The following is an 18,185-nucleotide window of genomic DNA, read 5'->3' as shown; positions in this document are numbered from 1 at the left end:
AACCAACCAATATTCGTCAAATAATATCAGCAGGTAAAAGAATAACATATGCTCTTAATCATATATCAGCTTATGTCATAATAGTGATATTTTAATTTATTTTTTTAGGGCCCTGCTTACCTAAAGTGGAGTGTATCACTCAATGGCCTTGCCAGCTGTCATCATAATCTCAATCATAATATTTGTTTTTTTTTTCTTCGATGTCACACAGCACACAACTCGTATGATATCTCATCACCAATCATATCACACAACACATAACTCGTATAATATGTCACATCATCTCCACTATCAATTACAACACACAGCTCGTCATTAATCATATCATCATAAGCCATTGCAGTATGCCCCTTCCCAATCAGGTAATCCATCTCTTATTTAAATTCACGAGAACAATATCATTAACTTTATCCTGCAATTCTATTTAATAATTATCTTCTCATCAATAAATTTCCTATTCAATTTCATTCACTAATCAATTTTATAATCACATAATCATTCATCTCACATCAATACAATACTATCACATATAACACATAATAACAATTTTACAAATATCAAGGTAACCAACAAGTAATCAACGATCAAATATATAAATAACCAATATACATTCTCCATATATATAAATATAAATCCAAGTGCATGATCAAATATATATAAGCATGAAAGCACCTCGAAGTGCGAGTGGATCGACTCGGGAACGCGCAAGCAAAAGCGGCAATAATAAAATGCATAAATTAAAATGAAAGCGTAATAAAACCATACGGAGGGATGTACCCTTGGAGTTCTCGGGTGTTCAATGTAATTAATAAAAATAAACGACAATGAAATTAACGGGGCTAATGGTTGAATGTAAAACAAGAGGTGCATAAATCATAAATCAAGAATTACCTTTGATTTGATTTATTTCGAACCTCCTTCGTCTTATCCGTTCATGCAAGGTTTCAATGTAGAAATCCTCTACAGTTGCGGCCGCACCACACCGGAACTTCGGACTCCTCAACTCAATTTGCTAGAAAAGAATTGAGGAGAAAAATAGATCAAGTGTGCACAATAGGTGGTTCGGCTGAGTGGAGTAATTGGAGAGAGGAAAATTATTTTCTTGCTTTGTTATGTATTCATTAGTTATTCCAAATAACTAACATACATATATATACCTTGTATGGATGCATTAAAATATGTCTAGGTTCATTTAACCATCCATAAGGTAATAAAATCCTTTATTCTGAATAAAGGATCACTAACATGACACCTTTTAAAAGTGAATTTGTTAGTCAATAATTTTCTTTTCTAATCATTTCCACCAACTTAATTAATGAATTTGGGCCAATTTTAATTAATTAAAATACAAGGCCCAATCAATCTTAATTAACTCCAATGTAATTAAAATTCACTTAATTAAGTCCATTATATATTTAATCCAATTAAATATATGAACCCAATAAGCATTTATTAAATAATAAGGGCAAGCCCAATATAAATTATTCTAATTAATTTATCATTGGGCTTATCCATCCAATGGATCCCTCTCATATATAAGTAATCCAATTACTTATGGAATTAATTCTCAATTAATTCCAATTAATTCCTCGTCCCTTCTCGGTGATTTATGTGTGGCTCTTGAGGTTCACATTTCAGCTAGACTTGGGCTAGTGCCCAACACTAGTATTAATTAAATTCAATTTAATTAAGAATTTTTTATCAATTCTTGATTAAGAAAGCCTGTCACCATGGTGGCCGTCTAGCAACGGTCTATGGCACTAGAGACTAGGCGAAAATCCATGTGAACTTTTAGGCTCCCGAGTCCATAAGGGTATGATCCTTCCATCTACCATTTTTCGATCTTAGTCTAGAGCATGAAATTGGGTGTCGGTTTTCATCCTGGATTAGGCGTCTATGCTTAATACTTGAGAGATTGCGTTACACCAAATTCCTGAAACTAGGAACCTCTTTTTCATATTCGACCAATGACTGTGACCACAGATTTATAGAGCGTTAACGCATCTCCAAGTGCATAGAAAATGCCTCTGTCACGTTTTGACAGGGGATGGATCCTCTTCTTGGAACTCACCGTCCTCGCTACATACTTTGAATGCACTAGACAAAGCTTATGATGACCATGTTTGAGATACGATCACCTCTCGCACAAATCTAAGATTCGCATGCACGTAACTGCCGTTATTCCTCTAGTCTGAGGACTACTCTCATAGTATCAGAGCCGGGGACTTGAGTATACCGATCAAGCCTATAAGGCTTCCATATAACGATCCCTGCATGTTAGTTCAGGCAATTCGACACCTAGTCAATCGACCTATTAAGATCGCATAGATGTCTCGCATCTGAAGCCAATGAAACACGACACTCATTAGATGAATGTGACTCTTAATACAAGTCTCCATAGGATACTTTGATGTCCATTTTCGAGGTCCTCGACTTGGAATATTCAAACCCAATCCTAAATAGTTTGGTTTCATGACCGCCATCCAATGCGCAGTCCAACTGTTGCACTGTTGTTCAAGGTGATCTGTGGGCTTTGTTGTGATGTTTGAAAAAAATGCAAACATAAATGTAATGAGCACGACAAATGAAATGCCAATAGCAATACTCATTTTATTCATTGAATAATATTACATAAAATCGAGTTATTGTCAGAATAGATTACAAGTATGCCAATCTAATTGGCTTTTAAGTCACATATTCTAACAAAGCAACCAATATATATATAATATATAAATAGGGCTTGCAATTTTGGTCCTCTATCTATAAGGGGTTGGCAATTTTGGTCCTCTAACTATGGAGTTGGCAATTTTAGTCCTATAACTTTTAAATATTCACAATTTTGGTCATTTGGCCCATTTTATGACCATTTTGCCCTTCTAGCTAAAATTAACCGTAGTCCATTACATGCTCCAAGTCATGTGCAACATGCTTTCGGTATAAATTAAGTCCTCATAAGTTCGTACTTTTTTTTTACCGCCTTGCTTCTAAGTATTCTGAGTCCTCGATTTTATGGACTTCTTCCAACCACACTACCATAACAGATGGTTCGCATGTACTTGGCTCCTTCAGCAACAAACAGCACAACCCTATTTCGTTTCCTACCTTAAGGCGTAGTTTTATTGAAGAGATATATGGAATATTACATAAATGTTATTTCCTCCATTGGAGGAGATAACTATTTAGTCTCTCAAATGATAGAGGACTTGCCTCGTTGGGAAATCCCCCATAAACTAAGAATTCAAAAATTTACAAAGATTTGGACACTCAAATATTATGTTTTGAAGAGTAGGAGAAAATTTCTGATGATCCCCATCTGCTTCATTGCTTTCTTATTTATAAGCGTCCGCGGACTTCAAACCCGAACTCCAAACTTGTTTTTTGATGACGTCACTACGTTCATCATCATCTTGTCTTTTTCGAATAACGTCATTGCGTTCATCATCACTGTATCCTTTCCAGCTATTGGTTATAATGGCTTGTCGGCCATGTGATTGCTAGCTGACTTTCCTGCTTTGCTGAGTGTTGGTCTTTGTCATTTTCTATCGACAGTCTTATTCTTGATTTTTACATTCTCCAACTTTTACTTCATTTTTTAAAAATTATTTCTTTTACCCTTGTCCTAATTTGGTTCCAGTTTCTTTTGAGTAACCCGAATTTTTATCCCGAATAGGGATTTCTCTTGTTTCTCACAGCAAGGGCATACACGATTATGCCATTGCCCAATATGCAGCATGTTGCACGTCTTCGTTCTTGTTGCTTTAGTCGCTGGTAGCTTATTTACCAAGATCAATATCCTTGTCTTTTCAAATAAGCTTTCTATGAACTTAGTACTTTTTCCCGTCATGGAGTTTAACAGGAATGATCTATCCACTTTATTTGAAAAAAATTTGAATGGATAATTGACTTTGTCCATCTTAGTGAGATAGACCCATAATCCCCAAGCTCTTCTAGTGAAGATATCGTCTTCACTAATAGTTGATACCAAGGGAACTTCTCTTAGGAAAGGTTTTAGTAATGGTAAAGAAATGTTACAAATCTAAATAAATGACCGTTCTAAATACCATTACCAAAACAGGTCTAAAAGTGTGTTCCTAAACTGCATTGATCACTCCAAATTCCATTGCTATAACCATTAAGTGTTCCTAAATAGTGGTTGACTGTTTCTAATACTATTGCTATTTCAGTTTTAAGTACGTATTCCAAACTCATAATGACCGTTCCTAATACCACAACTAAAACAATTTTATATACGTGTTTCTAAATAAGACTAGTCGTTTCTAAAATTGTTCCAATTAAAAAAATATTTTTTCTACAAATTCAATAATAGGAATTATTTTCATAGAGTGTTACAGTTTCCATCCCAAATAGGAACAGTCTTGCCTGAACCATTCCTAAAATTTTGTAACGCCATTCGTGAGCATGGATTTCCAAGCGTTCCAAAAAACTGCTCCATATAAGTTCGGTATCCTACAAACCGTTCCAAAGAAACACAAAAAAAAAAGTTCCTAAGCCCGCTTCAAATTCTAGTTTTTTTTTTTTTTTTTTTTTTTTTTGTAGCGATAGTCATCACTTCACCCCAAAGAGAAGATCTGGAATTCGCTGTCAAGTTCGGGTTTAAGGCCTCCAACAACGAAGCCGAATACGAAGCATGCATAACGGGACTCAAAGTGGCACATGAAGTGGGAGCTAGACACTTAATATCTTATTTAGATTCGTAGCTAATAGTCAAACAAGTGGAGCGCTCATACGAAGCGAAAGAAGAAAATATGATCCAATATCTACAATAGATAGCAGAATTAAAGATGGGGTTGAAAGTTTTCAAATTATCCGAATCCCAAGGGAAGAAAACGTCAAAGTTGACTGCCTCTCCAAATTCGCTAGTGCTGTAGAAGATTGTAGGACGAGGCATATTACCTCCCCAAGCCAAGAGCTCCAATTCAAATTCAAGCCATATCCTCCTCAGGAGATTGGAGGACCCATGTTATCCGATGGCTTGAAGAGGGGCACTTCTCAGACAAAAGATGGGAGGCCGCAAGACTTAGGGCTCAAGTTGCCCGCTTCCTACTACAAGGAGGGGTCCTTTACAAGAAATCTTACACACCCTCTACTCCGATGTTTGTCTCAACCAGAAGGATTGTATATTCTTAAAGAAATACACAATGGCTGCTGTGGAGTGCATGCAGGAACCTGGGTTCTCCCCAATAAAGTGTTGCAGGCGGAATACTTTTGGCTTTCCATGAAACAAGATGCGAGACAACTAGTGAGAAAAGCTAAAAACACTCTTCCCTCATACACCAACCTGTGGAGCCCCTCACAACTATGTTATCGCCATGTCTTTTCACACAATGAGGGATAGATATCGTGAGACCTTTCCCCTAGCTCCTAGGCAAAGGAACTTCCCTCTAGTAACCATTGACTTCTTTACCAAGCTGAGCTACGTTCCTGAAACATACACAACCTCAAGAAATATTATGCATGAAGAAGGGCGTCCTTCGCATTCAAAGAATCCTCCAGTAAGTCTTCTTGAAAAACTCCCTCTAAAAGTGTCTTCCTCAAGGGCATCCTCGAATAAGTCCTCCTAAAGGACTCCCTTTAAAAATGTCTCCTGAAAAACTCCCTCTAGAAATGTCTTCCTGAAAGACATCCCCCAACAAATCTTTTGGGAGACTCCCTCTAAAAGGGCTGCCTATAGACATCCAAAGTCAGATAATCATTCTCTTTTGGGGTCACCCTCTGAAAAGGTACTCTATATTAAATTTCTTGAGGCAAGACACAAAAACAACATAGGAGTAAGCCTGCTAAAATTCATGCAGACCTCCATTATCAAAGGAGCCTTTAGGAATCCCATTTTAAGCCCTCGTACGCCTCTCATTCATTTCTTTTCACGTAAGTATATTTCACGATATACATTATGGGCAGTAACCCTATGTCTAGTACTCAGGTACAACTAGGGTAAAGGAAGCATCCCCTACAATAGCTAAAAAGGACCTCCCACAAGAAGGGCAAAAGAGGCCTCCCCCAGGATAAGTCTCTCTAGTGTTGTGTCACTTTAAACAAAGCTTAAGGATTCCATCATATCAAGAAAGCAGTGCAAGCATAATGACGAACATCAAACACAAAGTGAAGAACTAAAAGCATCGTATTTCAACCCCTAGCCTAAAACCGTGGGCAGGAGTAGAGAGAAAAAGAAAGCAGTATCCAACAAAGCAAGGAAAGATAAATTATCTCATCTCTATTATGAATGGGGGTAAAAAAGAAGAGAAAGAAAATTAAAATTATTTCGACCAACATCCATGAGGAACAATTCAAACAACATCAATTTTTTTCTCCCCACAGGCGGGGTTTTCTTTCTCCTTCTCAAGGGGGGGCATCAGCAACATGCGCAGGGGTGGTAGGAGGCTCAGCATTGGCGGCCAAGGGAACTTCTTCTTCCTCTAATTTTAGGGCACCTTCACCCTGGAGATCCCCGGTATGGAATCAATTGTTGCTTTGTTAGGGGGACTCCTCACCTTTTCCTCGACCTCCCCCAATAAATTGTCTAAATCTCCTTCTGCAAAATTTTGGTCCCACTAGATAGGGTCCTTCTCACTTGCAGTCCCATGCTTTACGTGTTCAACACCTTTAGTCCCAAAATCCTATTTTTTTTAACAGAAATGGTCCTGTTCCGTTAAAAACTAATGGAAATGGCATGTGACAAGTCATGTGTTGTTAGTCAACTGGCAGCTAGCGAAAAAAACAAGAGGTAAAATATCACTTTTGGTCCCACTAGATAGGGTCCTTCTCACTTGTAGTCCCACATTTACGTGTTCAACACCTTTAGTCCCAAAATCCTATTTTTTTAACAAAAATAATCCTGTTTCGTTAACAACTAAAGAAAACGGCATGTGAGTTGTCACGTGCCGTTAGTCAATTGGCAGCTGGCGAAAAAAATAAAGACAGGCTTGTGTTCAGTTTTTGGAGGGAAAAAAAGGCGCCAAAAAATATTTTTTTGCTATTTATATATGTAGATAACCCACAAACACCACACAACATTTTCATCTTATTTCATCACTTAATGTTGATAGCAATAGTCCAAAAGATGTCACAAACATCTCAAACTACTTCAAATATTGAATGCTATTGTAATGGTGAATTATGTGTAAAAGGATATTCTTATATATTACTAGATGACCTTTTAGTAATGGTGAATTATGTGTAAAAGGACTAATGGATATGCCTAGTCTTTTTTTGCAAGTAATTATAGTTTATGTTATGTTTAAATGTGTAAGCATAAATCTTGAAAGCAATAAAAATATAAACTAAAATTGCACACCAGCAGTTGTAGTATCATTGCATGCTCCAACACCTTGAATAACCAGTGGTTGTTCACTATAGCAGCGGCTATATATCTCCAGCTGGAAATAAAGTTCGTTACTGATGTATTCAGAATGGTTTCCATACTAGTAAGGATTTTGGAGAGCAAATAATCATTAATTCTAGACTACTAATAGTAATAAATTTAGCAAGAGATAATTATAACAAAAAAGTAGTGTTTCTGGATTTATTATGGCTAGATTCAGTATAATCCTTTTTCACAAAAAGAAAATAAAATCAAGTTACGTCAATAGAACTTTATTATTACAAATATAACCAAATACAGAACACATCACGCAAACAAGAGCTACGCATGCAAGAAATCTTCCATTTAATCTTACTACGTTGTGTTTGAGAAAAATCATTTTCAGAACCTTTTGTTGAAATAGGAGATAGAGTCCTGGAGGTAGGTCAAATCTGGGAGTCAATCCTAATGACTTGGTGCTTGGAAATAATATCTTTTAGAGCTTTTCCATCGTCATTCTACCACATTTTGCAATCCCAATTTCCATTATTTTAGTTAATTGGAATGGTATAATTTACATTAACTTGTGACTCAAATTAAAAAAAAAACTATATCAAGAGTAGACATAATACAAGAATGTGGCAACATGACTGCCTGACAATAGGAAAGTGCATAATAAACAAAAATATCTTTACCACATTATCGCTTCCCTTCAATCTACCCAGAGCCGAGTCTTTTGCAACTTCTTGTATGCCAACTTCCCACCTAGCAGAGGTGCAAAAGGCATGTCATATGATGAAACTGGTTTTATTATAATCAAAGCATATAACTACTATGCCAGTTGCACAGACAAATAGACTTGATTCTTTACCAGCTAATCTATGCTGACTAGATTATAAGAACTAATTGATACAACATTCTATCTTGTAGCATTATCCAAGACTATAAACATAGAAAGCATATATGCATATCTAGTTATAAGTTAGTTTCTATATTTATTCATCCAACTGCAACACCTAATACGAAAAGATGAGATACCTGGACTAAAGGTGTTGAACACGTAAAGCGTGGGACTGCAAGTGAGAAGGGCCCTATCTAGTGGGACCAAAAAGTGATATTTTGCCTCTATTTTTTTTCCCTAGCTGCCAGTTGACTAACGGTACGTGACTTGTCACGTGTGCCGTTTCATTTAGTTGTTAACGAAACAGGACCATTTCTGTTAAAAAAATAGGGTTTGGGGATTAAAGGTGTTGAATACGTAAAGCGTGGGATTGCAAGTGAGAAGGGCCCTATCTAATGGGATCAAAAGTGATATTTTGCCATCTCCTTCTGCAAAACTTTGCAGAGTCAGCATAAAATAGGAAAAAAATACAAATAGAGGACAAAGGAGAAACCAACTTGAATCAGGGGGGTGGGGAGCTTCCATCCCTAGGGATGGAGGGCTCTGCAAAGGGATCAAGCGCATTATACAAGGTTGTAGCAAGGTCAAGGAAGGTAGGCTCCTCTCTTGAAGGGGGTGCCCTTGACCCAGAAGCTGCTCCTTACAAGCTATAAAACCATGTTTAAAGTAAGGGCTCGCTATCTTGGCCGCCTCCAGCTGATAACACTCAGACTTCTTGAACTCCTTAAGGCACCTTAAGCCTCCAAATAGTTCTTGCCTTCCTCCGAATGGGGAAAATCCATTAGCGCGTTCTCCACAGCTTTCTTAAGGACACCCTCATGGTTGGCCACCTCCTTCTGCAGTTTCCTCATATCTTTCTCCAGCTGTTGATAATGGCTTGTGACCTCCTTCTTCGCTTCCCGTAATTTGGCATTCTCATCTTCTAGGGGTTCCACCTTATCCTCCAACTTTCACTTCTAAGCATTGTTTGGAGAAATTGGGGGAACCCCCTAAAGCTTAGAAGAAAGCTTTTCATACATGGAGGCCGCCTACAGAAAACATGAAGCTTTAGAAAAAGTGTTGCATGAAGGAAAGAAACATAGCGAGAGAACAGTATCTTGAACAAATAATAAGCCCCCATTCCCTCAACCTCCTTGAGAAGAGGGCCTAGAAAGTGTTTGTCCCAGGAGATAAAATCCTCGTTCTCAGGTTAGCCACTAGGGGATTTCTCCCCCTCTATTGATCTAATGATTGGCGGTTGGGAAGACAGGCAGAGGGAGGTGCACGAAGACCTGGGGGGTATTCATCTCTTCTTTAAAGGAGGGGGCAGAAGAGGCAAAGATGAAGGACGTGAGGGGGAGCCCCCATAGAACCTGTACGAGGTCTTTTTGAAGAACTCCCAACTACTGGACCCGGAGAAAAGGAGGAGGAAGGCATTTACCTTTTGATTCGCTAGAGGCGCGGGTGCTCCTTTGAAGACTTTGGAGTAGGGGTCCCTCCAGCACGACCCCTCAACATATGGTCTCTCATGAGTTTACAAAACATGATGTTCTCTGCAAACATACAAAGGAGAAATTAATACTTCAAGAAGGCACAAGAAAGAAGATGCATCAACAAGCAAAAAAACAAATACCTAAAGAATCCCCTAAAAGTTTCGTTTGAGGGGCCAAGCCAAAATGCCCTAAAAGCCTCTCGTTAATGAGGGATTGGCGGTCATAAGGGGCTTCATTCAATCTAGCAGCAAAGAAGACAGAGTTGTTGTTCTTGGCCCTACATGTACAAGGGGTGGTGTCTCTTGAACCCACTGGCTAGGAAAGGACCAAGTATGAGGAGAAAGTACATAAAAAAATAGCTATTTTCCAGTACTTGGGAGGATTAGAAGGCGACAAGAAGGACACCCCCTTTCAGGGAACAAAACAGAAAAAACCTTTCTCAACCCGCTTAAGACAATAGCACTTAGCAAAGACATGTGTTGTTACAGGGGTACCATTCAAACGAAAAACTATAAAAAAAGGAGTTGTGAACTAATTGGTTCAGAAGAACTTGAAAAAGACGGGCGACTTCCAAATAAAAGAGGGGAACATGGAAACACAAACCTGAGCGTAACTGTGCAGCTAAGAAACATAAACAACTGGGAGGATGATGGAAAGGACAACTTGTTGGACAAGGAGTATATACAACGAAAGAAGGGGGGACGTAAAATTCTTGTAGCAACAGGTCTATAGAGGTGGTCTTCAGAGTAGAGGACCCCTAGTCTATCGGTGACTAGGGAACTCTATCCTCCTACTCCTCCTCTTCCTGGAGAGTCCTCCTCTTCTCTTCCATAGGAGGAGATCCAGACACCTTGTCCTCCTTAAAGGAAGACCTAGGCGTCCTTTCTTCCTCCACAGGGGACTTTGACTCCCTCTTTTCTTCCGGAGAATAACCCTCACCCTCGTTCTCCCCTGCCTCCTCATCAGTATCCTCATCTATCAAACGTCTGGCAGCAGTTGTGGCCTGTCTCAGGCTCCTCCTCTGGCCCAAGGCGAAGCGAGGTAAGACAGGGTCTATCTTCCTAGAGGTGACTTCAGAGGGATCATCGCCCAGAAAAGTTTTTTTTAAGGAAACACAAGAATTCACTAGAAGAAGACATTTGAGAAAAGATGATCCTTAGGAAAAAGGGAGAAGAATACTTACAAGAAACAAAGACGGAAAAACTTTGTGCTTCAAAAATGAACTTTTGAGAGAAGAGGATAGAGGATCAGAATTAGCCAGAGATAATGGCTGAAGGAGTTAACTCGACGTGCCTCTACTAATAGCTTGGATGAGGGCGGTTACAACGCACGTGGGAGGATGGTTACCAAACGCGACCTCAGCGGTTACCCAAACGTCGCCTGCCCTTGCCATTATTACGGTTACCAGGTCAATCTGACAAAAGTTGAGATACACTTTCCTAAAAATTGCAGAAGGAGCAGAAAGGAACAAACACCAGAGTAGTGAAGAAGGGTCTTTTTTTTCTCGCGCTACAAAGGTTCCTACTCTAAGGAGTTAGGGGGCCATCCTTCCTCCTTAAAGTGGGAGGGACTGAATGATCTGTATGGCTCAAAAGCTGTCCCAAAAATAGGTTTAAAGCCCGAACTAGGCTCACCAACCCATGATGTGGGCGACTTGCTGGAAGATTTCCAAGCTCGGCCCAAGAGGGAAGTCTAGTACAAGGCTTGCCAAACCTCAGGCCTGCTTTCCAAGCCCAAGGGAGAAGGGAAGCGCCCTTAAGGCTTTGGACTCCTTGCAGAATAAGAGTCCTCATGTAAAAGGAGTCATCTTCCAAACAAAAACGTGCTGATCAAGCTAAGGATAAGATGAAATTGTGCCTTATCCATAGGTTTCTTGCCTTTTTTCTCGAAAATACAGGTAATGGTTAGAGTCCTAACGAACGGGGGCGCCTTCTCTATAAATACAAGCAACATCCCCCAACGGGGACACCTTCAAGAAGCTGGAAATTACTTTGCTATTTTTGCTGCAGCTCTTAACTCTTGCTCTGACCATATTTTGCTTACGAAATTCTTGTTGTTATCTCAATTTCTCATTATAATTTATTTCTACAATTATTTATTTTTAAATTCGAAACTAACTTGGCGTCGGAGTGCTAACATATTGTTTTGCAGATCCTATTTCTCAAGTTCTTTTGCTCAATCAGTCCAAATCTATCGTCAAGACCCAAGGACATTGGAGTCATATTAAAATCACACACATCACACAAATCGTATACTTACACTTTTTACCCCCAAACCAATATACTTTAAAGCTCATTCATTGGGCCAACTACACTAAGTCCACTTCTAGCCATCATATGGGCCCTCAGCATCCGAGCCCACACTATAAAAACAGAGCTTGAATTCAATGATATGTACCATGTTGGCAGTTGTTCTGCATTGCTCTAAATCAAAACCCTTCATCCAATTTCAAGTTTGATTGATTGAATTAGTCACATAATAATAATTGTAACATTCTTATGAAGTGATTTTTTTTTTCTTTATTTTTTCTGAATCATAAATTATCACATCAGCATGCCAATTCTATTATACTTATTGTACTTGTAATATGTTCAAATCTAATAGATTCAATTTGGGTAAGGATTTCTCAGCTATGAAGTAATATTTTTCGATAGAGGCCAACTATAAATTACAAACACAAATGCATAATTGGACTCATACTCATAATCACTCACTTATTTCAGCAGTGGAGATACAAATACAATACACACAAACCCAGAAGAATCGGAAAAACAGAAAAATAAAATAAAATGGTGTTTTTTAAAAGTTTAAACAATAAATCCACCATTGACTCGAATGACCTGCCCATTAACCCACTCCCCACTATCACTAACCAAAAACCCAATTATCTGGGCCACATCATTGGGCTCAGCCAATCGGCCCAGTGGACACGCCTCCACCAATCTCTGCACCATTTCTTCACTTTTCCCCGCGAAGAATAGCTCCGTCGCCACCGGCCCCGGCGCCACACAATTTACCGTTATTCCACTCCCCTTCAACTCCTTCGCCGCTATCTTCGTCATTGTCTCCACCGCCGCTTTCGACGCCGCGTACGCACCGTATCCCGGCAGCGACGCCCCCACTATTGAAGTCGATATCAGTACTATTCTCCCGCCGCCTCCGCGCGCCAGCCGATTCGCCGCCTCACGGCATGTCAAAAACGCACCCTTCGTGTTCACATTAAATGTCGTTTCCCACTCCTCCACCGTCGTATTTGCGAGGGTTGGGTACTTCGGATCTAAAACCCCGGCGCAGTTGACCAGGATGTGAGCCGGAGTATTGAATTCCTGTTCTGCTCGATCGAACAGCAATTTGACGTCGTCTGGAGTCGATACGTCGGCTTTGACTGCTATGGCCACTGGAGAAGTATCACTTCTGTCAGCGGCTTTAGAGTTGAGCTCAGAGGCCAAAAGATCGGCTTGGCTTGAGCTGGAAGCGTAGTTGATGACGAGCTTCGCGCCGAGGGAACGGAGGTGGATTGCGATTGCGCGGCCGATCCCGCGAGAAGCTCCAGTTACTATTGCTACGCGGCCGCTGAGGGCTAAAGTAGCTGCGGTGGTGTTTGCTGCCATGGAAAGTTTCTGATGCAGAATCCAAACAGGTACTCCTCTATTTATGCACAAATCCAAGTAGTATATTTCCTTTGGATCCAAATAAGATATATATTGTAGTTGTTTTGACTAAAGGAAGATGATGTTCCAATAAAATCATTATTGTTGTAGTTTCAGAACATGTCCTTTACTGATCATGTAATATAATAGAGTGGATGTAGCTGAGGTAAGTGAATACGTTAAAGCGTCAGTCGATGATGCCAGAATATATAAATGGTGATGACAATGGATTGTAGTGGACTGAATCCTTACCTAGAATAGAAAATAGGCCTGTCCCAATTGCTATAATCCTTACCCAGAATAGAAAATAGGCCTGTCCCAATTGATGTACTTTGCCCAAAGATAGTCCACCTAGTTATCAATAATGTATTGTTGGATGAGGTAATTGGATAAAGATATGAAACAGCCCAACAATGAACTTAAATATTCATGGGCCACCAACTACATATGCCCCAACCCCTGCTCTAAGACATATTTGCTATTTCACTGTTTCACAAATTGGAAGACATTTTTTTGCTATGTTGGGCTCTTTGCAGATTGTGTTTACAGACAAAAAGCAAAAAGACTGCTGTCCTTTAACAGGCATAACGCATATTATGTATACAGTATACACCAAAGGAAGAGTCCAATGTTCACACCAAGCTCTTATGTGAACTCACAGCAGTTCAAAAATTAGTGAGAATCCCACAGTACTTAATTAATTCTCATCGATGTAAAGGCCATCTCCAGTCAAGATTTTTTTGCGGATAATCTTTCTGTAGCTCTTGGGGAGGAAGAAAAGAGTCCACGGAAAGGCCAGGGACATTGAATGCTAGATCATCAATTGCATACGTCTCTTCCATCCTCGTAACTCCAGCCCCGGCCCTCAAATTGTCTCCAAACCTGGTGATGATCACGCTTGATTGGCCGGAATGCGCGATCATGATCCCCTCCACAGACCGATAGTCCTCTACCTTGGTGCTCATGGTAGTTTCCCAGTATGTGGGCCGGGAACCAGGGGTCTGGATTCTGGTTAAGTATGAGTCCTCTAAGTAAACAAGCAACCCACTCCTTTGGCTGAAGTAACCAAGGGTTACATGCTTGATCATCTCGGCTGTGCTGTCGCTACGCTCCGCAAGATCAGCATGCGCTGCTGATAGTTTTAGCACAAAGCAGTCGACTCCTGATATTTGCTTTTCTCCCATGTACTCTGCTGTGGAGAATATCGATGATATGGCAACTGGATCGAGTCCCTGGAAGGGGAAGTGTTGCTATTGATTTCGTTAACAATTTACATAAATTGATATTCAATGTTAATGCAAAACATCAAAGGTGCTGTTCGTAGCCATTGTTTAGTAAAGAGAGAAAACGTGTTGGTATTTTTGTGAGCAAAATGTCCTATTCTCAGTGGGGATGCCGACAGTTGGAGAGATAGCTAGCTTTGCCCTTTTCCCAAAAAGAGTAAAGTTTGGGTCCGGAGTTATGATCAGTGGTTGGTGAAGTATACCAGCAAGCCAGTATGCAAGTGAAGAGTAAATGCTTTGATGATTAATAGTCCACTGGGAAAGGTGGCAAACCAACTATACCAGAAAAAAGCTAAACCGCAGTTGAAGTAATAAAATTTCATTGAGCAAAGACTTGTCAAAAAAAAAAAAAAAAGGTAATTTTGGCGTGCAAGTGATGGAAGGTTGGAAATATACACCAGCAATGAAAAAGAAGGTGAAGTTGAGGTACCCTTCTCCGGCGGAATACTCCAACTCCAAGTTTATAATTGACTTAAAAGTAAAATCTTGCTTGTTTTAAATTTGAAACTACCAAACTCTGATCAAATACATAAAAAGATGAGTTGACAGATGACTTGCCTGGAGAGCACGTCGGAGAGGTCGAACACCGCCTTTAGCAGCGTGAGCACCGAGCCAAGGAGTATGCCGCCATGCTACATTCCCATCACTGCCAGCCACAACTTTGTGACCACCCACAACTAGCTCAATCAACCATTTATTAGGTACCATTTGCCATATCACAAAGCAACCCTTCTGCTGCGACACACCAGAAATATTAGTAGCTCCGGCAGCCGAGCTGAGCTCATCCACCATGCCCATCGCCACTTTCCCTGTTGCATACATATTCTTCACCACTCCCTCCAGCTTCCGACAGCCAGTCGCCGCAGAGAAGTGCTGAATTATGTATTGTGCCGACGAAGATACCTACGTAGTATGAAGTCATTCAATTCTGAATTAAAAACGGGCGCAGTAAATATTTGACGACTTTTTTAAGTTTTTGGCAGAGTGGATTAAATGTAAAATGCGAGTTAATTGTCCGTTGAAAATGTAGAATAAGAACAAACTCACCCCTTCCCTCGAGATCTGACTGGGATCCAATAATTTAACAGGAAGAAAATTGAAATGAATGGTTGGAAAGTGCAGTAGGCGCATGCATTTAATTAGTATGGTAGTGGCATAATTAAGATTGGTATGATCTTAGTGTTGATGAATGTGGTAGTTGGAGAAATGAATTGGAATTAGATGGTTGAAAGTGAAAGGTAAATTTGGTAGGGAAGCATGTAGATATTAGTGTAGTACTAGTGCAATCTTAAATTCCGCCTAGGTTATTATTATTATTATTTTAGTAAGATGCATGGTAGAGGGAAAATGTAGAGTGGGGTGGGGGTCGACCACCTAAAACCTAAAAGCAATAAATATTAATGTTGTGGGAGGTGGTGCAGAATTATATTAATTAAAATGGAGATGGAGTAATGAAACTAAATTAACCTACAAAACAGCTTGTGCACTGCAATATATACTTAATATAAGTAATTAGCTTGGAAAAAGCAAAATATGTAGTAATTAAAGCAGAAAATAAGATGTTGAAGTTGAAAAGAATGATTTAAGTAGGAAGAGGAGAAGGAATATATAGATATAGTTACTTGAGAAAAATTAGAAATGGAGGTGGTGGGATGGAGAGAAACAGGAAAGAGAGGGCAGCCCACAACACTGAGAAGAATCTTGAGGTCTGATTTCTTGTGGAAAAGGTTGAGGGTGAGGATGAGCCAGTTTCTCCATGTTTGGGATTTCTTGATGGTGGTGGTGGTGGTTGAGTTATCGTCGGTGATGGGCTCTTCTGATACTGGTGCAAGACGAGGATTCATCTCATTCACTACCTGCTGCTGCGAATTGTGATAGATGGAAAGAGGGAATGCAGAAATGGGGGGGTGTGTGTGTTGTGAAGAATGAAGACTTCTTAAAGAGAGAGAGAGAGAGAAAGAGCACCTGCAGGGTGCAACTTGGGCTGGGTGTGGTGGTTGCTTTTTTGCTTTCAGCACGTGCGAATCATGCTCGTGTGACTCCCCAAAAGAGAAAGAAAAATAGCTCCACCTTTTTTTTTAAAAACTCAGACAATTTATTTATTTATTTATTTGATCTAGAGACAATTTATTTATATATGTCCAAGATGAAGAGTGCTTGTTGCTTCTCTTTGATTAATATTATATAATTACTAATCATCATTATCAAAAGTATTAAAAAGATGGATATATATATATATAGCAATTTATATATGCTACGGAACTGATCAGAAGTAATTAATTAAGAATGCATGGGGTGTGTGTGTGTGTGAGAGAGAGAGAGAGATTTTGACAACACAACACATACAACTGATGATGGTTGATGGTTGATGGTTGATGGTCGATGGTTGGTGTTGGTTTGTGGAAGAAGGGGAAGGGAGCTTTGAAGGGAGGCAAAGACGACCACCAATGCGTCTCTATCTAATTATATATATATCCTTTCTACTAACTTTGGTTGCTCTCTCTATATATTTCAACTCTAAATATTTAATCATATACTTTTTCCCCTTCCATTTTCTTCAATTCAATTAATATTTACCAACAACTTCATTTCTACGTTATGTATATATATATATAAATAATTGGTCTCCATCTCAAATTTTGCACCAATTTACTATTAATTGTTGTTGTTGTTCAACCAAAACATTGGTGATCATAACATAGGCATAAGTTTTGACTTTAAAGTCATTGCGTTAGAATTATTATATGTAAAGTTGGGAGGGCAGTCAATGTCGTATTTGAGGCCGACTAGTATCAATTTTACCAGAAAAACCACTTCTTGTATTGCCCCAACATGTTTAAGTTGTCTATGGGCGTTGTATGTTATCAGCCCAACTAGCTACAGGCTGAGCCATCCTCAATTAACAATCCAATATGCCACTCTCATGGGCTACCCCATTTTAAGAACTGATCCAAAGCAGCAGCTATATATATATATATATATATATTAATAAAAGGTGGTGACAATTGACATGAATATTATATGTAATGCGACCAAAAAATTAGTGTTTGGGTCCATTTACAGTACAAAGTAGTGAAATAGAATGCTAGCTACTGCGAGCAAAAAGTAGGATTTATTTGAAGTAGAAAGTTGTCACACAAAATACTAGAAATAAAAGAGTATAAATTAGTGAAAATCAGAGCGTTATTCTCATTTTTTGTGTACAAATCATTGATTGAAATTGAAGTTCAACTCTTAGTACGAATTAAGGTGCTCTTTTTAGCTAAGATATAATATGAAGGAGAACATTTATTATACTATTGGGGGAACTCTTTATTTATAAGTAATCAATCAATCGGCGAGAAAATTGAGTCCTCTGCATATTTGCTAGAGCTTAATCCCTACGAATTCAGTGGAAGTTCATCTCTTAATAGTTGGGGATCCCCCTAATTTAGAGCAGGTTATCTCCCAGTGGTTGGAGGATCCACGATTCTCAGGGGCGATTGTTGTGGATGAATGTATTTTGGGGATAGGATGCCTTCCTAATTTTTCGGTGAGTTGGTTGAGGTGACGTCTTTCCCC

General features: G+C 39.3%; 2 protein-coding genes across 3 annotated transcripts; both read right to left on the bottom strand.

Annotated features, from left to right (window-relative positions):
* LOC105159642 (short-chain type dehydrogenase/reductase) lies at positions 12,356-13,524 on the bottom strand. Its single transcript, XM_011076766.2, has one exon. It carries the CDS (start codon positions 13,300-13,302, stop codon positions 12,499-12,501), a length of 804 nt encoding a protein of 267 aa, XP_011075068.1. The 5' UTR covers positions 13,303-13,524; the 3' UTR covers positions 12,356-12,498.
* On the bottom strand, positions 13,738-16,565 carry LOC105159643. 2 transcript variants are annotated; one of them, XM_011076767.2, is made up of 3 exons: positions 16,247-16,565; positions 15,183-15,527; positions 13,738-14,573 (listed from the first exon to the last, which is right to left on the bottom strand). In XM_011076767.2, exons 1-3 carry the CDS (start codon positions 16,466-16,468, stop codon positions 14,046-14,048), a joined length of 1,095 nt encoding a protein of 364 aa, XP_011075069.1. In that variant the 5' UTR covers positions 16,469-16,565; the 3' UTR covers positions 13,738-14,045. The 2 variants fall into 2 exon arrangements, with proteins under 2 accessions (XP_011075069.1, XP_011075070.1); XM_011076768.2 differs by lacking the exon at positions 16,247-16,565 and adding an exon at positions 15,672-16,209.

Source organism: Sesamum indicum, linkage group LG4 (genome assembly GCF_000512975.1).
Source record: "Sesamum indicum cultivar Zhongzhi No. 13 linkage group LG4, S_indicum_v1.0, whole genome shotgun sequence".
Lineage (NCBI taxonomy): Eukaryota > Viridiplantae > Streptophyta > Magnoliopsida > Lamiales > Pedaliaceae > Sesamum > Sesamum indicum.
The sequence above is the reverse complement of the archived record's forward strand: the minus strand, read 5'-3'. Positions and strand labels throughout refer to the sequence as shown.